A 24,240-nucleotide genomic window follows, 5' to 3' on the forward strand; every position below is an offset into this window, starting at 1 on the left:
GCATAGAAATTGGATTTTATGGGGTAATGTGGGTAGCTCACAAAAAAACAAGTCTAGATCTCTTTCCAAGGTTCACTTTCAGTGGAGTGCATTAAGTTAGAGTAAAACATAGCCTTGTCTGTCTTGATAAAGACACCGACAAAACACCGAGCTACAAACTCCATTCAGTCCAGGTTTACCAAGGTTAACGTGGAAATCTTCCATGAAAATGAATCACGCCACGTTTGGCTTTAGCAACCACGGTGACGTATCATTGTGTTGTGCAGGCCAGTTAATCAATCCTGAAGCCTCCCATCACTAGCGTCGAATAGTTCTTTCCCCGCAAATCAACTCTTACTTACTTCACACTCCTAATGGAGAGTTTTTTAGAATTTTGTCACGTATGATGTCGTTCACACAAGCCATTTATTTCATATGCAGGAGCCCCTTTCAGGGAGGATCAAGAGCGAGATCTCAAGACGGCATTGAAGGGGACGGACCCTTCTATCCCACTCGTGTTCGTCAGCGGCAACCATGACCTTGGAAACACCCCTACCCCAAGAACAGTCGAGCAGTACTGCAGTGCATGGGGCGATGACTATTTCAGCTTCTGGGTAAGCAATTGCAAATCATATGTCATTATAGTCAGCATATCTTGTAGAGGTGCGGTCAAAATGATTTCACACTCATTTTTTTTAAAATTGCATGTTGCATTTAAAAAAGTGACCTCTTGCAAATTAATGATGGTGAGTTATGTCATGTATTGTCTGTTTTGTTCCGACTCGATTTTGGAAATGTAAATTTCGAATGGATGTTGAATCATTTCGACGGAATTTATTTTTGATACATCGACAGTGAATCCTGAGGTTGTAATAGTTCTAATTTGACCTACTCAATGGACTTTTTTTTTTTTTTTAAGACCACACAGCGTTTTATCATGTCGCATCTATTCCACTATCACCAGTTCCTGATTTTAGATTATAATTTGTGCTATTTTTGTCGCCTTTGGGGTTAATGAAGGCTTCATTTCGGTTTGACACTCAGTGGAAATTGTTAATTGTGCTTGCGCGGAAACGGAATGAGCTGTCTGCACTTGTACCTCTCTCCGCTGGCTGTTGAGCTATCAAAATGCAGATTAGCCGACATCATCAACATGACATTTAAATGTCTATCAATTTGTTCCTCCGTTGCTCGCCGGCGAGTCGAACTGATGGTTTTAAGGTGATTGAATGAGCGGTTATTGAGAAAAATGAAACACGGGAAAAAAAGGATTGCGCACGTTTGGAATTGGAATTCGGTGTTTTGGTTTGCGCAGTACAACAAAATGTGGAAACATCTGCCGGCGTTTTTAGAATATTCGATATTTTCTGGTGTTAAAAAAGTTTTTTTTTCAACGGATCTAATCATTTAATTGACTGTTCGGAACTGGGTTAAAAAAGTTTTGGATTTGTCATCATAATTCATTTTTATTTCATTGTGACTTTTTTTTCCGAACTGTTACTTTTAATTGGTTTTTACTGCAAGTTTATTCGTTTTTTTTAAAAAAAAAAAAAATTCTGATAGTGTTTCATTTTAATGTCGTTTTTAATTAGTTTTGGTATTAGTTTTATTTTTATTTTTTTCAACAGATGGACTATTTGTTCCTTGCCAAAAGGTCACAAAGTATTGTGGACGAAAGGACAGTCGACTACAATTCTCAAACTGTTAGACCTTCCTTCTTTCATCCATATCGAAATAACTACCATAAAATAAAATAAAATAAAGGAGTAAAAAGATGAAAACTAAATGCTTTTTTTTTCTTTCTTCAATTATAGGTAGGTTTAGTTAGCTTTACATATACAAGAAAAAAAATTTCGGCTTTAGCTTCAGTTGTTTCCTGACTTTTTGTGAACTACAATAACCTTGGTGATCAATTGACTTCTCGCGTCTTGTGGAAAAGAGGTGGTGTTGATTCGGTCCGCCCGCAGCCACAAAAGTGTTAAGAGCAGGAATAAATGAGGCTTTGCTGTGAACACTGGCTGAATCATTTTGTTGTTTCTGTTTTCTCAGGTGGGCGGAGTCCTCTTCCTCGTTCTGAACTCCCAGTTGTTCTACGACGCTTCGGCCTGCCCTCAGTTGAAGGAGGCTCAAGAAACGTGGCTGGATGAGCAGCTGAACAAAGTCTCATCTTCCTCAGTAAAATCGCACCATCCGCCGCTGATTCATTGCTACCGAATAAAATTGACGATAGAATCACCATAAGTTTGTCCCCCCCCCGTTCAGGCACCCAAACACATCGTAGTGTTCCAGCACATTCCCCTGTACATAAAGAAGCCCGATGAGGAAGATGACTACTTTAACCTCCAGAAGGAAGTCAGACAAAACCTGATGGACCGATTTAAGAGAGCTGGTAGGACTTTTTCCTTTATCTCGTACTCTGCTCATTCTCATTAGGGCTGAGTTATAAATCGTTTTTATTTATTATTTTTTGAGTTGGTCAGGATGATTTTTCGCTCAAGTGTGCCTTTCTGTGGTGAAAAAGTTTTGCCCTGCAAACACAAAGTCAGTGTTTGTCAATTAGATTTTTGGGGCCATATTACCCGGGCCGGCCTCTCACAGTGTCGTCAGGAAACTTAATTGAGAATGATTTTATCGTTTTGTTCTTTAGCTTCCAGCTGCCTGCAAAATTACGCAGCTAAGTCTTCCTGTAAACCCCTGCTTCATTCAGTAAAAAAAAAAAAAAAAAAAAAAAAAAAAAAACAATACTTTAAAGATGATTTTTAGACATCTGTATGGTGGTTTAAAATTTATTGTCTTAATACTTTGTAGCTTTTTAGCTTTGTCAGCCCATCATATCTAAACTGTAACGTACTAAAGATTCCTTGCCCAGAGGAATCATACGCAGCTTAAACCATACAAGAGGATTATTTTGCACACACAGGACAGCCACAATTGATTTAAATAATGACTTCCTAATAGTCATTCCTTCTTCAAAATCATTTTTTTTTAACTTATAACACTCTGGATTTGCTACAGAACACTCAAGGACAGCAAGTCCCTGACGTGGCACACATACACACGCTTGCTCGTCACACAATTGGGCCAATTTGACATGGCTGATTGACAGGGGCCTCTTATACGGACACGCGTACTTTTTCAGTCATTCATCAAGGTGACTGTTGGAAAGAGTATTCATGAAATTCCCCATCCTTTATGTCCGCATGTATTTAACCATGTTACCCCATTTTGGTTGGATGACCCCCTCTCTCTCGCATTACATCTCTTTTCGAACAAACTGTCATTAATGATTCAAAAGGGGACAGTCATTTTCATCCGCAAAAACACTGGGAATGACCGTCAATGCACCGTAGATGTTAAACGCGTCTTTTATCATCCACACCGATCCTGACAGCAGTTGTACATTCATACTGCATGCAGGGCGTATGCTGTCGGACATGTAATACTTCGCCGCAGTACATAGGGTGATAAATATTGATTACTGTACAGGTATGCGCATACACTTACAGTTGCGGTCAATGGTAAGTATACACTTTCAATCCGTGTTTCAGGTGAGAAATGAATGTTTTCGCATCTTTTGTTTACTCACATCCTCTGATTGTTTTCTGTCGTGGCACCGCGAGGTTAAGTGAAATATTTGATTGGATTTATTGTTGTGACATCCGGAAAACACCATCACATATTCCTGAAGATAAATGATAATAGCTTTTGTTCAATTGCTGCGCAAAAGTAATCAAGTCCCATCGGCACTTTACTGCACCGTATGTGTGATGTTGACATGTTAGTGTGCTGACACACAAAAAAAACAAACAAACAAAAAAAAAAAACTAAACGGTGGCAGTCGTAGCAAGCAGTTCTTGGCAGCAGGCAACGCTCGCTTCATGGCGCATCACTGCCACCGGCTGTTGTTCTCCTTCCACTGCAAGGAAACCAATGCCGGTTGATGGTGGCTGGCGATTGTCTCGTGTGCTGCCGCCATTTAGCGGAGGTGGACTGAAGCTCAAGAGTAAAGCGCAGATTTTGATCGTATCTTGAGACCAAAAAAAGTGACGATTAGGATTCTTTTTGCAGTATCTCGAAAGAGATCAAGACCGTCTAACTCAACCGAAACAACCCTATAACAGGCTAAATTAGAAGTCTTCCTGTAAAAGTTCAAATCCTTCACGCAGCAGATAGTTCCCAGCATCAATCTGTATTTTTAATTCATCTCTGTTATCTCTCCTAAGATGCCTCAATGAAGAATCAAAACAAAAATCGATCTCTCTTTGTGTCGCAAGTTGTTCATATTTCCATGCTTGATGAATTTTTGGGGGCGAATCTCTATATTTGATCTCGTCAACCACAGCCGCACATCGAAAAGACGGCACAGCACCAATTAGTCTTTGTCTGGCTCGTCGGAAGTGAGCGCTTACACCACGGGACCGTTGACTGCATTCCAGCTCATATTAATGATACGCCGCTTCTGCGTTATCACCCCCCCGTTGGTCTCGTAAAGCATCGCACAGTCCCTTTTCTTAATTGCACAAGCACTTACCGGGGGGGCGGGGGGGTGTGGCAGTAATTTGTATGATATTAAATTTGGCTTTTCCTTTTGTGGCGCTTCATGGCCATGTGTTCCTTTGTAAACTTTGAATCATTCCAGACGTCTTGAAAGTGTGAGGTTGAAGTTGGCGTCAACCGCCAGTTTTGTTTGTCGGCGTCATTCCCGACTTGATCGAATGACCCCAAAGGAAGCTTTCCATTGTTCCTGAGGGCGCCTTCAATGCTGCCGCATCGCTATCGCACCTGTAATCATTGTAAATAAGGCTCCCCCAGGCTTTGCCGTTGTTCCACTAAAACCTCTCAGTGCAACGCGTGCAGTTTTAGCCGTGTGCGGTTTTGTTGCCGCAAGCAGAAGTAGTAGGACGTGCGCAAAAGTTTACTGTCATATTTGTCGAGTAGGTTTGATCCACTTCTCTTTGATGAGTACTGAAACCCCCGTGGCTGGGGAGCGGCGCGTCTTTTTCAAGAGGCAATTGGAGTAGCAGGAATCCCACTAGTGCTCTCAGCCTCTCCTCTCGCCATACAGTAGAGTAGACGGAGGAGTGTAATTAGATTTCTATGCCCTCCACTACCCCACCTTTCACTTCCTCCTCTGAGAGTTTCGACTCCTCCTCCCGAATATTTCCATCATCCAGAGCACGGGCAACGTGGTGTCGATACTGAAAGACTGACAAGACGAGTAAAAACGAAACCGGAACAAGGGCGCGAGTGACCTCAGTCGTCGGGATTCCCAAATATGACTCGCGGCTATAGAGCAGGACGTATCTTAGCCAATTAGTGGCCAAGATAAGGCGTGTTCTGTTCTGCCCGCGTCTCTGTTTCGCTTCCTTTGTCGCTCACTCTCTTCTCGCTGGGTGTCGTTATCAGCGCGGGTCTCCCACTTTTCAAAAGGGGATGGCACATTTATCACCCAGCAGGGATTTGATAAGAGGCCACAGCTAAGCCTTTAACCCCATTGTTTTAATGATGAGGCTGAACAATGTTTTTTTTTTTTTTGCCATAGAGTATCTCGGAGCACATCAAGTAGCGTATCTTGTCGTGTCCTCATGCTTCGAGCAAACCCCATTGTTTTAATGATGAGGCTGAACAATGTTTTTTTTTTTTTTTGCCATAGAGTATCTCGGCGCGCATCAAGTAGCGTATCTTGTCGTGTCCTCATGCTTCGAGCAACAATTGAGATTAGCGATGATGATGCCCTGAGCCTGTGGGCCAACAAATGAAATGGCTGTCCCTTTACCTGACATCATTTTGAAAATGTGTCTAAAAGTGAGAATTGGATCACATTAGCGTTCCCTCTGCAAATATCGAACAGCTCAAACTGTGAATGGGAAAACGAAGGACGTGGTTGTGCTAGAAGACCGTGCGCCGCTCAATTTCGTGCCCTTGATACATTCAGAAGTCAAAGGTAGATCATAATGCGCTACATTTACTCAGTTCCGTTTGCGAAAGTCACTTTTTGATGAATTATACTTGTCAGAATATTTCCACTGCCACATACTTCATAGTACTTACTTTGGAAGAAATGCTGCGTTCGGAATTGCTCACGTGTGCCGTCTGTTTATTTCACAGAATGGACCAATTCGCACATTTTCCACATTATGAGGCGCACCTATAAGCATTCAATTTTCTCAAAAGCGACTTTTAATCCGATGCGCCTTATGTATGGATCAGTAGTCTCATTTCTTGGACGTAGTATTTCAAAAGTTCTGTGACAGCTGCAGCGGTTGTGAAAGCATTATATGAATAAAGCTGGATAGTATTGTATTCCCTTTAGCGTAACTCCATCTAGTGGATATATAACGCAACTGCAGCCACAATTGTCGTTTCTATACTATGCGCCTTATAATGCGGTGCGCCGGATCTATGAAAACGATATTAAAATAGGCCGTTCATTGAAACTGCGCCTTGTAGTGCAGAAAAAACGGTAAGTGGCAAAACCGGGTGTCATTTTTGTTAAGCAGCGTTTTTTATTTACTGAATTTATAAGTCTTCAAATAACTTGGAATCTAACTTACTTACTTTTTAAAGCAAATAATCAGTAAAGTAATAAAGTTCCTTTTTTTCAGAGTCACTGTGGCAACACTGTGAACCAGTTACTCAGTACTTGAATTTTTTTTTTCACTGAATCCTTAATAAAAGAAATATATATATATATATATATAAATAACCTACGGTTATAGTTTTAATTAATAACGTTACATTTTATTATGTGCCCAGGGTAAGTAAAGTGTAATTTTGCATAAATTAATAATCAATTCAAATCATAGATTTGCCGGCATGGTTTTATGAATGTTTTTAGTTATGTCTTTTTAAGAGTCCCACAATATCCATTTTGTAGAAGAAAAAAAAACTTGGATCACTGAGTAAATTGAGGCGCATTCATGACCATGTTCCAAATGGCCCAAAGGTATCTCCGCCATACAGACTTTTTTTGATTTCCCGAGCCCCTTTTTGGGTGTCCGTCTGGGTGTTTTGCGTGTAACCGGAGGACACACAGCCGGGAACGGACGCTTGATGATGACTGATGGGCGGCGGTGATTTATGGCAGGCTGCGGCTGGAAGATGCCTCGGCGCCGCGACATCATTTTGCTTCCCTCTGTCATGCAAATAACAAAACAGCATTTCCGATTTCTAATCATTGCGCCGCACTTTGATGACAATGGCTCCTTCATAGGAGGAGGGCAGCGCTGAAGGTAAAATGGCTTCTTCTGTAATAACCCACAAGGCGGCTTGTTTGGTTGTGTGAAACTCGGCGCGCAATTAGCAAATCCCATTTTGTCGCTGGCAAATCAGTGGCCATCAGATGAAAGGGAGAGGCATTAAAAAGGCCGCATTGAAGAAGCGATCGTAAGTATCAAACATAATTAGACGCATGAAGGTTGTTTCTTTTGTGTTTGTGTGCGTCTTCCTTTCATCTCTCCTGTCATTTGGAAGCCATTGTCAGTGAGGAAAGAATGTTTCCGATTATTAAACCGAGACTCAGCAATTGAGCAATACACGGTCACAATCAGCCCGACACGTAACAACAGTCATTGGGAAAAGTACATTTTAATATTTGAAATGTAGTTTGCGCTCATTTATGTGAAATGTCTCAACCATCTGAGAATTCGATTTGGCTGCATGTAGTGCCCTCCCCTCTCCCTTCGCTTTCTGTATGTTTTCGGTATTGTGGCTGCTTATTCTGGATTTTTTTTTTTTTTGCACAAACAGCTCCCTCCTTCCACCCCTACTAGTTTAAGCAAAGGCCAGTCACCACGTGGGAGTCTTTATCATCAAAGAAAAAAAAAAAAAAAAAGAACAAAAAACGCGAGACCGTTTTGTGGCTTACAGGTAAATAGGATTTCCACAGAGACCCAGACAAGATGAGGAATTCTCAGCACAGCGTGTGCATGTTTTCATTCGGGTAGCTACCCGCTCAGCAAGAAAAAAAAAAATCCGGATACACATACTTGCTTCGCCCTATAGCAAGAACCATACACGGGAGGGAGAAGGTTGTATGGCGTATTTCACATCACTTAATTGTTTTTTGTGGTTTTTTTCGTGGTATTGTCAGTAAACGAGAGCAATTTTTAACCTTGCCGTAGCCCGGCTGACTACAGCGGCGACTCCGGCGTTTTAAAGGTTTGAAGTTCCAGACGGTCACTCACACCCAACTGACTGCACCGCAGGGCGGTTTCATAATAATGCACAGAAATCGGCGTATGCCGCTTATGCTGGGGCGGAGTGAAATGAGTTGTTTCATGTTTTGTCTTTTGTCAAATCAAGGTTAGTTTCCCCAAAGGGGCCCGGCCGTCATTAACCTCGAGGCAGCGGCAACCTACAGCAAAGCCTCAAAGGCCACCCGTTGTGCGGCTTTCAATCCTGCTGTAGATTAAAGCAGCCTAGGCAGCTTTTTCAGAGTGACTGCAAATTCCAGAGCACTCATCAACTCAATGATAAAAAGTGAAGTGGAAAGTCGACTGGAAACGAGAATGATGTCTTTGGCCCAGGTCGCACGATCACGATCCACGCGACGATCAGCACCGTATCCACCGCACACCGTTTCATTCTTAGCTCATCCGTGTTGAAAAATGTCTCGCATCACATTAGACATGAAATGTTCATCACTTCCAGACAGTTGAACACAAACCTGCTCTCTACTGAGTGCCATTCTAGTTTTAAATTTGTTTTTGTTATACTTGCTGGGGCTGAGCAGTTTTACCTCCCTCCCGACGATAGAAATATTATGTGCAGTGCAAATCAAATACTGTAAATCGAATCCCCGCGGTGCCTCGTGTCCTGTATAAATTCTACCTTGAATTGTGTGCGCCTTCGTGCGGTGGTTTGAAGATGATGCGTCAGCAGACAACATCGATACATGCGCACGCTTACACACTCCCACATGCTTTCTTTGTTGGCATGATGAACCCGAGAGTCGTTTGCGGTTTCGCACGACTTCCAGGTGATGTGAAAGGCATACAAAGAAATGTGAGATTGACAACAATGAGAAAATGGGAGATTTCGCTCAACCGCACTTTATCATAAGGGTTCGTGAACTACAAAACGATGTACGAGTATGCACAACCTAGCATTCCGGATGCTTTGACTGTTTTCAACTGAAGCAATATTTATACTTCATAATATTCTTTTTACTGTAATTTGAACATTTGACTTGTAAATTGTGAACCTCGGTTTGACTGTCTCTTTGTCAACGGCACTTTGAAACAGTCATTCGTGCCTTCGTCACATCTCGGCTGGATTACTGTCATGCTGGTCAGCCAATTCTCCATTAAGCGTCTCCAGTTGCTCCAAAATGCTGCTGCTCACCTCTTGACTGGTACTCGTAAGAGGGAGCACATAACTCCTACTCTGGCTCCGTATACATTTTAGAGTTCTTTTTAAGATGCCATGATTTATTTTCAAATCTTTTCTGTTGCTGGTACCTCTTTTTTTGGAATGACCTCGCGCTGAGCATTTGGCAAGGCCCCTCGCTGCCCACCTTTAAAATTTGTCTTAAAACTCATTTTTATTATTTGGCTTTTGACTCAGCATGAGACTTAATTTTTAGTTGTACCATTTTTGCGCTTTCGACCGTCTTCATTTGTTTTATTGTTTATTGATGGATGGATTATTTTTGCTCCGTGTACAGCACTTGGTATACGGTGGTGGTTCTTTTAAAGTGCTCTAAAAATACAGTTGAGTTTTCTCAATACGGGCTTCATCGTTGGTACGTTGTGGCTGATTCAGTATTTTAATGGTCCATCGTCTGCGCTTCGTGTGGCAAGATTCTGATAAATTAGGTCACCTTCATATTCGGGGCTGTTTGATTATGCAGAGTGGCGGACATGATGATTCAGAGCAATTTCATCATGCTGATGCGAGAGTGTCAGCAGTCATTGCGCAAGCGGGAGATCCCTTGTCTTTATTTTCGGGACAGGTCATGTGGTCGACTGACAGGTGGTCCTCATTTTTGTCTTTTTTTGTGTGTTATCATTTCATGTGTAGTTTTTCAATTTAGATGTTTTTAAACCCATTTATCTCATTTCTACAACACGTGTCCTTATTCGCATAGTGGGTGAGCGGATCCTTGATTGAATGAAAATCACATTGACCGCTCCGGGCAATTTAGTCTTCATAAACCGAAATGATTGAAACTCGAATTTCAGAAGCAGGAGCAGACACGCTAAGTGCCGGTTATTTTCACGCACTTCATTTATTTTTGCGAAAAATAATTCGATGTGTTCGTTTGGGGCAAATCCGAGCTCACCAAATTCATTCTTGTCCTGAAAGCACTTGACACAGCAATCATTCCTCTTCAGTATTCATAAAATGTACGTACTTGTCCCTGCAGAACACCAGGGGAAAAAAAATTATACACGTAAACAAAAACATGTCAGCCCTTTGTTCAAAGTAGTTTGTTGCACACATAATTTCGCGCGGCCAGTGATTACACCGTGGTGACACGGCGCCGCCGCTGCAGGGTCTGAGCCAACCTGCGTGGCTCCGATGAGAATGTCGTTTGTAATTGAAAATAAATTGAAAATCCCCCCCCCCTCCCGCTGCCTAATGCGTGTCTCTGTTTTGTTAGAATATTTAAGTGGAAGACTGAGCGATCTTTCGTTTGCAACTTTCTTCCCCTCCCACTTTCTTTTCTGTCCGTACCGTTCCTCTGTCTTAGTAGTGATTAATAATTGCGCCCAATGCTGAGAGAGCTTCAAGTCAACATCGCTAACCAAAGAAATAAAGCAGCAGGGTGTCGTTTGAAGCACACTTTGTACTTCGAAGTGAGTTATTTAAATCCCCACAATGTAGCATTGAGTCACTCAGCGTTGGCTTACTTTGGGCAGTTGTGCTCTGAGGTGTTAATAATTTCTTTTTTTTTTTAAATTTCAATTCCCCCCCACACTGTCATTTGGATGGCTCGAGGACATCAAGGTCGGACGTGATTTGAATCAAATGGCACTGTGAAAACCGAGCTAAGTGATATTTCTCGGCAGATGTCGAAAGAACATAAGCACCCATTAAGAAAAAAAAAGTCTTCTCAAGACCTGTTTCCACCTTTCTCGCTCCAGGGGTGAAGGCGGTCTTCTCCGGCCACTATCATCGGAATGCAGGCGGTTGCCACGGCGGCCTCGACATGGTCGTGAGTTCGGCCATCGGTTGCCAGCTAGGCGAGGACGCCCACGGCGTCAGGGTGGTGGTGGTGACGGCCGACCGCGTGGTCCATCGCTACCACAGCCTGGAGCGGATGCGAACAGGGGGGATGGACGAGGATCTCCAGAAGCTCCTGCAGTCATGATGGTCTACCAAGTCTATTCATTTTTTTTTTTTCTCTAATGAAATGCAAGAACATGAATCTTACCCGATCCACAGTTTCATTCTATTGCAGCTGAATGTCTAAACGCAATTCAATTCAGGACTTGGGGTCATTTTCCGATTCGCTTGGATTTAGAAGATTTGGTTATCATAATCATTTCGAGGATAAAACTGTCACGATTATCCATCCATCCATTTGCTAAATCCGCTTATCCTCACGAGGGTCGCGGGCGTGCTGAAGCCCACCCCAGATATCTTTGGACAGTAGGCGGGGGTACACAGAGGAACAAATGAACAAAAATCACACCGAGGGACAATTTAGAGTAGGGGTGTCAAACTAATTTTTGCCCCGGGCCACTTTGGAGTTTCGTCTTCCTTCAGAGAGTCGACAGTGAAACCAAAACAAGGTTGTCTCATCGCATTACTACTTGTACACACCAAATTTAATGTGTTACTCGTCAACTACAAGAGTCAATTATTGTTCAAGTGAGTGTAAACAGGGTAACAAAATTTTTGCAAAATATCATTTATTATACATGACAATTTGACATTTTGGTACAGATTTTAGCAAGGATCATGCAAGTTAACGCACATGATTTTCCTTTGGAGGGCCACATTAAATGACGTGGCGGGCCAGATGTGGCCCACGGGCCTTAACTTTGACACCTGTGATTTACACACACGCGCACACACACACACACACACACACACACACATTAAAATGTTTTGGCAATGTGAAGTGCAGCTACAATGAACATGGTTGCGCAGCTTTTGAAGCGAAGCTCTTGATCTTGAAGAATCTAGAGCGCAATCATTTTCATGGCAAAACCAATATGGAAGTCACGTGAATGTCGACCAATGCGACTGAGCTGAAATGCCAAAGAAATCGAATTATCTATGCAATGATGCCCCCTCGGGGTTAAGAGCGGCATTGAGATGATGTCAGGAAACACTGATTGGACGATGATGAAACATGGTTGCTTTTTTTTTTTTTTTTTTTTTTAATTGTGCACGATTATGATCACTTGAGATGCTATTACACATGATTCAAATGTTTAGCACGAATACAATAATACTCATATATGCTTGAAGAGTGCTCGTACAACAAGCAGGAACGATTTGATTTCATCCTTTTTTTTTTTAATCTTCTCGATTGGGGACAAAAAATAAGCTTTCTTCTTCTCCAGTCACCATGAAGGATTTAGAAGAGTTTGTTTGTGTCCCACTGATCTGTACTAATCTTTCCCGTCTTCTTCCCGCATTCTGAGCAAATAATCCCTCCCAAATTCATTTGTTTTCCCACGGTGAGGATTACAATGACAGTTCTTATATTTTAGGACAAGATTGTGAAAATAGAGTCAGATCTGACACTTTGCACCTCACCTCTCCACTTTGTTTATTCACTCTTTCAGGGACTGCAGTTTCTACAGTGGACAGTTTATCATGCTATCAGGTTACGGGGTGCATGAAAGGGTTAAAAGAACCAAATTTTGGTTACTCGAAACACTTCGGTTAGCTTGCGCGTCATTTGACGCTCGCGGAGTCAAAGCTGAAATCCATCTTGCCGGATACGACTGTGCTGGAAAAAAAAAAAAAATGCGCTTTTGTTTGCGAGTCCCAAATATTTCGCTTCAATTACGCGCGCGGAGGGGCTCACGCAATCACCCAGACGTGCTGCGATAGTTGTCATGGCAACCTTTTGAAGCAACACATCATGTGTGTCTCGGAGAAACAACTAGAAAAGAGCGTGCATTGCCTTATTTGTGTCCAGCCACTGTCATCTTGGTTTCAGAGGTGCTTCTTTTTTTTTTTTTTTAACCATCAGCATCGCTATCGCTGACCTGATTTCAAAACTGACACTTTCTGTCTCTTCCCTTCCAAAAATGTCAGCAGGTGAAGGATGGGAGAGGAATGGCTTGTCAGCATGATGTGTGGAAGACGATCTCCTTCATTTCTAGCCTTACATACTGTACTTTCCTCATAGCCGAGCACAAATCACATGAATGGCTTCACCCCGTGTCGCAGTGGCTGTCACGCATTTGAAACGTCTTATTGTAACGAATGACCATAACACCCTGTGACCTGATCGGTGATCTTTTTATAATAAATGTTTATTTTAATGTGATTGCTGCTGCATACTGTCATTCCAACCCCCCCCCCCCCATGCACGATATACCGTATTTAGAAATTGTGGCTTTTACCTTGACAACCGCACCATGTTTTTGTGGTTCACTAAATAATCGCTTGCAGCACATCAGTAGAGGTGCGCCGTCTCACGCTTGGTTTTCAGATAATCGTTGCCAACTGTAATTTTATGGCATGGCTGGCTCCAAAAGCTTCGCCTCCTCGATTCTGTTCCCCAAATGGTGACAAACATGACGTGTCCATGATCTCCCAAGTCACTTCATCCATTTATTTTGTAGTTTTTTTCAGACAGACACAAAAGTCCGCTCGGAGCGGATGCACTTGAAGTCCAAACAATACGTATCGTGCAAGATCGATGCTAATCCTGAGATTTAAATGAAACCGTTGAAATTGATGCTGCTGTAAAAGACGCCCCCCAAAAATGTTGCTTTTATGTCTTCAAAAGAATATTAAGGCCCAGTTGTTCTTTTTTTTTAGACTGCCAGTTAAATGGCCACAAAAACAAACAAAAAAAAAACCCCGGCAGCTTTTGGTACATGCTCATAATAAGCCACTTGGCCTTTGATCTCCGTGCCAGTCAATCGGGACATGCTTTCTGTGGCTGATGAGAGCTAGAAGGTGTTTATCGATCCCGTTGCCGTGTTTCCTGCAGCTCCAACACAGACGGACATCCAGTCTAGGCACCTTTATCAGCAATTCACTGAAGGAAAACAACATAAGGGAGCTTTTAGCTGCTGCCAGAGTGTACAAGTGCGACCCCCCATCTCCACCCCCCCCCCTCACAAGAGTGCACAATTCAAGTGAAGGCGAGCGAACTGGAGGGCAAAGGACGCTTTTTGAAGGCTTATGTGAGCCCACCAAATCATTAGGGGACAAGCCCCAAGTGTTTGGTTTTCTTCATGAAAGCCAAAGACATGGTGCTTATGATGTGAATCAAGCGCAAACTGGGTGCCGGATATTCTCGGCTCCGTGCGGCTGATCCGAGCTTTCGGGGCCAAGTATTCATCCGAGGTTCATCACTTTTTCCATCAAAGGCTGTTTGATTGCAAGCGTCGTGACGCTCCTTTTGTTTGAATAGAGCGTAGATTTCAAAACACAAATCTTCTGCTAAAGCTTGGGGAAGGGCGACAATCCCTTTAAAAGATCTACCTGCGGTCTAAATGATTTACGGTTAATTTGAGGGGATTGTGCCGCAAACCATTTTCTATACTTTTAACGCTTTCTCACTTACAGTAAATCTCTGTGGTGTTTACGTAAGTCCTTGTGATTCTACTTGCAATTTGTTTGCTTCAAAAAGAATGGTGCGCTTGATTCACGTCACTGACAGATCAATGGCTTCATCTGGCAACCCTATCTTTTCATTTTATCATCGTTCAGGATTCAGCCCTCCGTTTTCTACATATGTAACACTGTATATAAACATAAAAAAAGTCAATGTATGAATGCAAATCAAATAAAAATTATGTTTTTTGAAATGACAATTTTGTGTTTAACTGTCTGCTGCATGTGCCTCATGCACAGATCTGCTCCACAAAATGGCAAGTGTATTTTGGCAGTTTGATGAAACGCCGCCTTTGTGGCATTTTCACTATATTCGGCGGCGCTTGGTTTGAGTCGCACCCCCTTTGCTCATCGCCGCGGCAACGAACGCCAGACTCCGCTAACCACATAGCCTTGACGTGCTAATCACCGCCCCTAAGATATACATTCCAATACAAAAGGAATTTCCGAACAATTGAGAAAATGAATACGACAAGCATGGGTGCACATAATCACGCTTGGTTGGCTTTTTGTCCTGCCGCTGAGTCATTTATCCACGCGGGTGTCGAATGCAAGATGGACATCCAAATGATCAGGGTGGCAGCGGGCCTGCTGACAGTGGGGAGCCATCTTGGCCTCACATCCATCGATGTGCCCTGCCCTCTGGGCTTGCAGCCAGCTGGACGGACTGGGGACAAGTGGTGAGAAATCAGTTCCAAAGTGGCATGTTAAGTGTTTTGATGAGGCGGGTGGGGTTCGTGGGGGTCAATTATTCAAAGGATTTGGTGCAGCTGTTAAGTCATTACTTGTGTAATCCTAGAAAATACAATCCTTTGTCAAATTGCGAACTAAAGTAGAGTTTTAACATCCCATAGTTAATTTCTGGAAGAGCACATCTCCTGGCCAGAGCTTGATTTAAGTACATACTCCCGAGGAAATTTAAAAAAAAAAAAAAGAAGAAAAACACAAGAAACACGCTCGTTAATTTGAAATGATACCTCAAGATTCCCCTCTTTGTTTCTTTATGGCCATGCTTGCATTCCTGCGACATGTTGACATCCAATTTTAATCCGTCTTTGTAATTAGCCAGGCACCACCAAAATAGAGGCAGAGTGGTTTAAAGAGGGAAAATCCAATCAAACATGCTTCTTATGCCGCAGTCGCTGATGGAGTGGACGCTGAGCGCATAGAAACAATTACCCTTTTCACACACACACACACACACACACACACACACACACACTGTCAAGTCTACACAAACAAGCATCCGAGCACATACTCGGTCAGACACACACACACACGCGCGCACACACACTGCTGACATCACAATGCTAATTAATGCACATATCTGTTCCCACACAGGACGTCCTCGGCTTTCATCCCACCCTCAATTAGATTGAACCCCCAACTGCTCTGTTAGTGTTTTGGATTAGGGGGAATTCTGAAGGAATTCAAGCGTTTGAAATCCTGCCTTGCCTTTGACCTACTGCATCAAGCGTTTGACAGCTATCTGGCTTTAAGAGGAAGAAATGTGTGTTTGGGTACCTTTGTGCACAGGGGTTTGTGTTAAACCATTCCTTCGACGTGAAGTTACGATGTGCCGTCGTGACCTTACGTCCCACTCCTTAACTCCTTTTCTTTTTCGACTCCACTGAGCGAGATATGGGTCAAACCAAGAGCAAAAGATTCTTCAAGTACTTCTTTGGCACAACCTTTTCAAAACTGACAGCAAAGAACTTGAGCGTGATGAATCACATTAAACAAAGATGAAATTTGATTTGTCTTTGTTGTGATTTAGGCACGAGTACAATAAAAAATTTTGAGCGAATTTTGTGCGGTTTGTTTTGTTGCGAACGTCAGACTTGCGATACAAAATGAATGCGTTGGAAATGCTTCCTTACCTCCCAAAAAATAATTAAAATAAAAAAGGGCGTTCCCGTTGATTGCACACAACAACACTGCCTCATAGCGGGCTAAGAAGGGATCTCAAAGTCATGATAAATCCACACCACATAAAAAACACGTGAACATCGCGAATGGATTTAGGGACCCGAAAACACGTGTGAAAATGACATATTTGTGGATATTAACACATTTTTTGTAATTTATTTCATCGTTTGTGAAAATCACAAATGTTTTCGAAAAACAATAGAAAAAAATCACGGATGCATTTGTGTGAATAGTTTTGAGACAAATCTCTCCCCAAATGTTTACTTCTGCTGTGGACAAAAGCCGTGGCGTGGAAAACATACAAAACAACATTCAAGTCAAATGCTCTCTCCTTTTGATTGACAGCTGAGTGCTCCTTGTGGGCGTGCTCGCCACTTGCCAACTCGATTGATAGTTTTTTTCCGATTACTTCCAGTGACTTAATGAGTAATAATTAACAAATTTGAGGACCAGCGTGTCGTTATTATCCTTCTAAATTGTCTCTCTATATATATATATATATATATATATATATATATATATTTACAGTTTGTTATGTTAATGTTAAAATTCCTCACTGAAACCGGGTTGTGTTCAGCGGAAAAACTTGCTCATTGAACCGGATGTAGTACCGTTCTTCTTCTTCTTGAGGATTAGATCTCCTTGGTCCATATCGCCCCCTACGGTCCAGGAAGCCACAAAGGCATTTGGCAAGCAATCAGAATCAAATTTACAATATTGGCCACGTCTGCAAAAACACAAAAGAAATTTCCTTTCGCAGTTACAACCCCTCAAGAGGAACATTTAACATAACAATGAGCAACATCGAGCGGAAAACTTGGCGGTTCACCAACATCTTAGATTTTATTCTCTGATATCTTCGATGTGAAAATTAAAATATTAGCTACAGACGTTATCTACATGAGATGAACAACAAAGGAACCCCGAGAGTTGTTTTTTCTTAGGTGGACTGTTTTTTTTTTAGGTGAAAGTTGAGAGCCACTTCAGTCGGAGGTTTGTCATTCTTATTCTGCATCATCACACCAGTAGATGGCGCCCTTACGTTTCGTTCAGGCCTTTTGCTGTGTTGGCTTTTTTTTTGTTTGTTTTTAAGCGTCATGTGACCGGAAGTAAAGCGTCAACACTAGTTAGCGATCGATTTTGACAATGATTCTCCCTGCTCTTAGCTGACATTGGGAAACGAAATCGGGTTTATTGTTTCCCTTTGACAATGGCGGGCCCTCTGCTGGAGTTTGAGACCGAAATGTTTCTCAGCCTGTTCAGCTGTGACGGGCTGCTAGTAGTGGCGGAGGGGATGGGAATAGACCGCATCCTGATGCAGTTCATGCGGGTGTACTCGGAACAAGGCAGCCTGGTTTTACTACTAAACACTACCACCCCCGAGCAGGTATTATATATTTTAAAATATATAACAATACCCGTTGTGATACCTTTTTGCACCTACGTTTTTTTATTTTTTCAGAAAATGTTGTAGTTCCAATTGTGCAGTATCTTGCATCGTGCTCACACTATACAACTTATAAAACCCGACAAAACAGCGAAAGGTGTTCCCAGACCTTTGCTATAACATTGTAGAGTGACTACTCCCTGTTTCATCCCTCATTCCTCTTTTTTTTCCAGACTTTATAAATCTCCAAGATGGAAATGATCAAAATCTCTTCTTGACTTAATCCTGACAAATTAAGGACTAGAAAGTACAGATATCTTGTGGGGAGTAAAAATAAAACAAAAATCCCCAGAAAAATAAATACACAAATAAAATACATTTACTTGAAAAATCTACTCAATTTTGGGATCAAAGTATTTTTAACCAACAAAGTATTTGTACTTTGTATCTTCTGACCTCTGTCAAACACGATGTGTTTTCACTTTTTAGGAATATTTCACGGAGCAGTTGCGAGTGGAGGGTGTGACCCACTTGCCGAGGACGGTGACCAGCGAGGTCCAAGGCACCGAGCGATACAACGTGTACACCGAGGGAGGGGTGCTGTTTGTCACCAGCAGGATCCTCGTGGTCGACTTTCTTACCGACCGCATACCTGCCCACCTTATATCAGGTGGTTTACTTAGTTTTGAGGCAAGTGAGTGTAAGCAGTGGAATGTAATTCGATTTTCTCTTTCCGATATCTCTTGTCAGGCATCCTGGTGTACCGTGCTCACAAAATAATCCAATCGTGTCAGGAAGCGTTCATCCTGCGACTTTTCCGACAGAAGAACAAGACCGGCTTCATTAAAGCCTTCACGGACAAAGCCGCAGCTTTTTCCACGGGTTTTTGCCAGGTGGAGCGTGTGATGAGGAACCTCTTTGTCAAGAAACTCTACCTTTGGCCCAGGTGAGTAGCTTATCTCACTAACATCTGCCTCTGAAGTCAGACAAAAATCCAGAAGGCAAACTTAGGTTTTGCATGACACATGTCACATCTCAGAAATGTAATATTTGATTTTTTAAAATCTTTTGCTCTCGATGCTTCGCTCAACAGGTTCCAAGCGTCAGTAAACACAGCCCTAGACAGACACAAGCCCGACGTGGTGGAGCTCCATGTGTCACTGACGCCTTTCATGAGGGCCATCCAGAGTTCCATCCTGGACATCATGGGCGCCTGTCTGAAGGAGCTGAAACGTTACAATCCCACCTTGGAGGCGGAGGATCTCTCGTTGGAGAACACCCTTAGCAATGCCTTCGATAAGGTGGATGCAATCTCTTTGACCTTCGGGCCATGTCAATTCACCATCCATCAATCATCTGATGCCACAGTGTATTTTTCCTGTTCTGCTTTGTCATCCAGACCATACGCCATTACCTGGACCCCTTGTGGCACCAGCTGGGATCAAAGACCAAGGCGCTGGTCCAGGACCTAAAGGTGCTGAGGGTTCTGCTGCTGTACCTGACCCAATACGACTGTGTCACATTCCTCAATCTGCTCGAGTCCCTCCGCTCCAGCCAAAAGAACTTCGGCTCCAACTCAGGTGACATGCTGGCCTCGTGTGTGCTGTGATTAACGGCAGCCATAAATGTCATTTCCATGCAATGTTCAATCACTAGCCCATTAGTGGCCGATCATAAATCACTTTTTTTACCCCCCTTTTTAGTAGCAATGATATTAATAATCGTTCACCTCAGGCTGGCTCTTCTTGGACTCCAGTACGTCCATGTTTGTGAACGCCAGGTCCAGAGTGTACCACATCCCGGAAAATAAGAAGAAACTTAAAGTTGGAGCCGAAGCAGAGAAAAAACAGATACCCTCCGTCTCAGGTGACATTGAAGAGAGCTCTGAAAATTCGAGTGGATGACAGTTGGATCTTAATTGATATGCGTGTGTGATTGTGTTTCAGAGGTGAAGCGAGTACTGGTGCTGGAGAAGAGCCCAAAGTGGGAGGCTCTGACCGAGGTCCTGCAGGAGATTGAGAAGGAGAACAAGAACTCTCAGAATGAACCAGGTTCGAATTGTCATCCTGAGGAACGTTCAACCGAATACACGACACCGATATAATTTCCGGGGCAGCACAGTGGACTTCCTACCCACTCATCAAGTGTGTCATCGACCTATTCATGGAAATGTGTCTTTGAGCTAGCTCCTGTGGACTCCCACTTTTTGGTGAATTCAGCCTGTTGTCGCTTTGTGCATACGCATTTGCAGTCTTGACTAGGCGGATGAACATCTCCTGCCTTGAAGGAAATCTCTGAGGCTCCAGAAGTGTTCACTAAAAGTCACTAGATTAGTTCCTCATCACTGGGAAAAACAAAAAAAGAAAAAGACTTGGAACCTCAAAACACATATGTCTGCTTGAAAACATCGGTGGGGGAACCGCTTTATTCTAACAATGTACATACAGGACTTCGTATTTTAATCTATCGAATCACACTATCGCGCTACTCCAAATCGCTTCCTTTTATCCGGATCTTCAGGTCGCGTGCTGATCTGCGCCAGCGATGACAGGACTTGCGCTCAACTGCAGCAGTACATCCGGCACGGCGCAGAACGGCTCCTGAACAGACTGTACGCCCGCACCATCGGCAAACAAAACCCATCCGCCGCCTCTGCTATTGAGTGGGCGAAACCTAAAAAAGACAAGGGTCTTCTCAAAGGCGGGTCCAAGGGAAAAGGCCGCGGGAAAGCGAGAGAGATGAAAAAAAAGACAACCAAGGCGAAAAGCGGACCCTCTCTGACCCTGACTCAGATGGTCGGCAAAGAGCAGACTTTTGAAACGGCGGTCATGGGCAGCAGTGAGGATGAGGATGACTTTGGCGACGAAGACAAGATGGTGGAGGAAGACGCTCTGAAGCTGGATTTGTCATCTGACGCTTACTATGCGGTTCTGAAGGAGCCCCTGATGGTCATTCACCCCCTGAGGGGCTGCACGGACCCTCACAGTCTAACACGGGTGCTCCACGAAGTGGAGCCCACGTTTGTGGTGCTTTATGACGCCGAAGTCAGCTTCGTGCGACAGCTGGAGCTCTACAAAGCCTGTCGACCCGGCAAGCCGCTCAGGTGCGTCTGCAGCTTATTACCTCTTCCAAGGAGGGCGTCTTCGTTTTTTTTTTTAAACGTGCAACATTCATGTTTACGGTTATTATTGTATCCAGGGCAAGACCTCTTATTTTTCATTCAGTCAATATTCAAAATGTTCACTTATGTTTGTATTTATGACCATAATGTATACAGTAGAATATACTTGCATTTAGTCTGCTGATTTAGTTTACTGATTGGCTGGCACTGAAGCCGTATAATCATGGTAAGTTTCAATGATTATTTCATGGATGCCATCTTCAACTGTATTATTTCAGCCTTTAAGAAAATAATACTTCTGAATAGTTTGTTTTTTTTTTTTTCCAGGATAAAATCGAACTGCACAGATAGCAGCAATTTATTGCAACTGATTTAAGATGTTCACTTATATTTGTAAAATCTCATCACATCAGGTTCCAATATGTCATGCTAATGTAATGTAAGGCTGGTATTACTAAGTGTTGCTTTTACCAGTAGCTTCGTTTCGCTTTTAAGATTCTAGTTCATTTTATTTGTTTCAAAAGTGATCAATGCTTTACTCATGGCTTTTCTCGCCTCGACAGGGTGTACTTCCTCATCTATGGCGGCTCAACAGAGGAGCAGAAATACCTGACCGGGCTGTCGAAGGAGAAGAAAGCCTTTGAGCATCTCATTAGGTCCGAATCGTCTCACTGGCGTGAACGAGCATTTACATTGGGTTGATTTGCATTTGCCCGAATTTGGTGTAAAATAGCCAACTAGTTGTTTTGTGACTGCAGGGAAAAGGCGACTATGGTCATCCCAGAGGAGAGGGAGGGCCGAGAAGACACCAATTTGGACCTTGTTAGAAATTTAGAGCCCGCTAATGCCACCACCAACACTCGCAAAGCTGGCAAGTTTTATTTTGGTTTACATTTGAGTCTAAGTTTACACAACAACAGCCGAGTAATGTCGGTAACAATGTTCTGACAGTGTGCTGTAAAAACGGTCATGTTACCGATGGTATTTGACTCATCCGATTTGTGTCTGTGTTCAAATAGGAGGCCAAGAGCAGCCCGAAGAGTCCTCGCGAGTCATCGTAGACATGCGTGAGTTCCGCAGCGAGCTCCCCTCGCTGCTCCACCGCCGCGGCCTCGACATCGAGCCCGTCACTTTGGAAGTCGGCGACTACATCCTGACGCCGGATATTTGTGTGGAGCGCAAGAGCGTCAGCGATCTGATTGGCTCGTTGCAGAGCGGTCGCCTCTACACCCAGTGCCTCGCCATGAACCGCTATTACAGGAAACCTGTTTTGCTCATCGAGTTTGACCCGGCGAAGCCTTTTTCACTCATGGCCCGCTCCGACTTCCGCCGCGAGATCTCGTGCAACGGCGTTTCTTCCAAACTCACCTTGCTCACGTTGCATTTCCCGCGTCTCCGCATCCTCTGGTGCCCGTCGCCGCACGCCACGGGCGAGCTTTTTCTGGAGCTGAAGAAAGGTCGAAAAGAACCGGACGCCGCAGCGGCTCAAGCAGTCACGGCCGAATCAGACACGGTGGCCGAATCGACAGAGCTCTACAATGCCGGGCCATACGACTTCTTGCTCAAGATGCCGGGAGTCAACACGAAAAATTTTCGAGCGCTCATAAGAAATGCTGACAGCTTGGCAGATCTCGCCAAACTGAGCCAGGACAAGCTCGCAGAAATACTCGAGAATGCCCATAATGCCAAATTGCTCTATGAGTTTTTGCACAATGTTGCAGATGTTCAAGCTCCAGCGCAGAGAAGCAAATAAGATCAATAGAGATTTTTTTTTAAAATAGATTTTTCAAAATAATGGAAAGTATTTTTGTGCAATTATATTGAATAAACCGAAGTATTCAGCTGTTGAATACATTTTAAAGCTCTTCAAAACCATGGGAAAAAATAAATATAGATTTTTTTTTTAACATTAGCTTTGTTTCATCTTTTATTGTAAATCTGGACAAAATTTACCATTGAGTGCAAAATACTTGTGTGTTTTGTATTTCCATCCATCTTTTTACGGCTTATCCTCATTCGGAAGAGCTGAAGCCGATCGCAGCTGACTTTGAGGAAGGCAGACTCTGGACTGGTTAACAATCAAACACAACGCGGCCGTACAGACTGATTGTGTAATTTTGAGCGGAATATTAAAAAGCAAAGTAATTTGGGCAAAAACTGCTTTTTTATTGAAAATTTACTCTGGATTTACACCAAGACAAGATATAAATCGTTGAACTATCATCTGAGACTGTAATCTTACACTGTGCCCGTGTTACTTGAAGAAAACAACTATTTATTTATTTAATGCAAACAGAGTAAATGCAAATGAGCTGGTTCGGTTTTCATATTTCCACGTGAGTCAGCTGTCACTATTACGTAACACGACAACACTGCCGTTATCACTTGGAGACGAGAGTGAGATATTCTGAACTTGCGTCCAGTGCTGACCCGCAAGGGAAACGTTGGCGACTCCCCACGACAACCGACGACCTCGTGCTCTTGCGACCACGCCCACGTCCCCACCCCCTTCCCGTCCGGCTGCGTCATGACGTCACCCTGCATCAGCACCCACGGAGCAGTCGCAGCCATTTTACTCGGCCAAATAAACTTCAGTCTCATTGCCGGAGGTGAGCAAAACATCACAGAGGACAAGCCTCTTATCACCAACGAATATATCACCATGACCGCCAAGTCGGATGCTTTGGACTTTCTGGTGTTGCCCATTTGGTAAGTTCCGTTCGCCATGGCGGCGTCTTGTTTTTAGCATGTTAGCTCGTTGGAACGCTAGCCCAAAATGCAAAGCGAGCGAGATACGCTCATCGAGACGGCCACGTAACTATTGCAAGGGTTTACACCTGAAAAGCGTTGATGCACAGTGAGCATCGGTTGTTGTTTTTCTTATCAGTGTTAAAAATGAGTAAGCAACGGCGGAGTGTTTAGTGTTTGATACTATGGGGAACTCACTCACCTGTCAGATTGAAAGTGTCTGCTGCGCCCCACACCCACCAACCTTCTCCTCCACTAAAACATCGTGACCAAAGCAATGTCATTCACAATATCACACGAATATCAGAAAGTTGTT

At 43.3% G+C, this 24,240-nt stretch overlaps 2 protein-coding genes across 5 annotated transcripts in view; both read left to right on the forward strand.

Moving 5' to 3' along the window:
* cpped1 (calcineurin-like phosphoesterase domain containing 1) overlaps positions 1-11,473 on the forward strand; it is a 110,215-nt gene extending 98,742 nt beyond the window's left edge. For both annotated transcript variants that reach the window (XM_019863590.1, XM_019863589.1), the window contains 4 exons: positions 421-593; positions 2,029-2,154; positions 2,242-2,368; positions 11,070-11,473. In XM_019863590.1, the coding sequence (XP_019719149.1) occupies positions 421-593; positions 2,029-2,154; positions 2,242-2,368; positions 11,070-11,296 (653 nt within the window). In that variant the 3' untranslated portion in view covers positions 11,297-11,473. The remainder of the gene's footprint in view (positions 1-420; positions 594-2,028; positions 2,155-2,241; positions 2,369-11,069) is intronic.
* A 5,797-nt stretch (positions 11,474-17,270) lies between these two features.
* ercc4 (excision repair cross-complementation group 4) overlaps positions 17,271-24,240 on the forward strand; it is a 7,972-nt gene continuing 1,002 nt past the window's right edge. The window contains exons 1-11 of one of the 3 annotated variants that reach the window (XM_019863559.1): positions 17,271-18,055; positions 18,545-18,725; positions 18,806-19,001; positions 19,149-19,356; positions 19,455-19,635; positions 19,790-19,921; positions 20,002-20,106; positions 20,576-21,158; positions 21,740-21,832; positions 21,935-22,047; positions 22,196-22,804. In XM_019863559.1, coding sequence (XP_019719118.1) covers positions 17,879-18,055; positions 18,545-18,725; positions 18,806-19,001; positions 19,149-19,356; positions 19,455-19,635; positions 19,790-19,921; positions 20,002-20,106; positions 20,576-21,158; positions 21,740-21,832; positions 21,935-22,047; positions 22,196-22,804 — 2,578 coding nt within the window. In that variant the 5' untranslated portion in view covers positions 17,271-17,878. Of the gene's footprint in view, positions 18,056-18,544; positions 18,726-18,805; positions 19,002-19,148; positions 19,357-19,454; positions 19,636-19,789; positions 19,922-20,001; positions 20,107-20,575; positions 21,159-21,739; positions 21,833-21,934; positions 22,048-22,195; positions 23,089-24,240 lie in introns of those variants that run through there. The other 2 variants (XM_019863560.1, XM_019863558.1) reach the window with 2 other exon arrangements.

This window comes from Hippocampus comes, unplaced genomic scaffold, assembly GCF_001891065.2.
Source record: "Hippocampus comes isolate QL1 unplaced genomic scaffold, H_comes_QL1_v1.1 scaffold91, whole genome shotgun sequence".
NCBI lineage: Eukaryota > Metazoa > Chordata > Actinopteri > Syngnathiformes > Syngnathidae > Hippocampus > Hippocampus comes.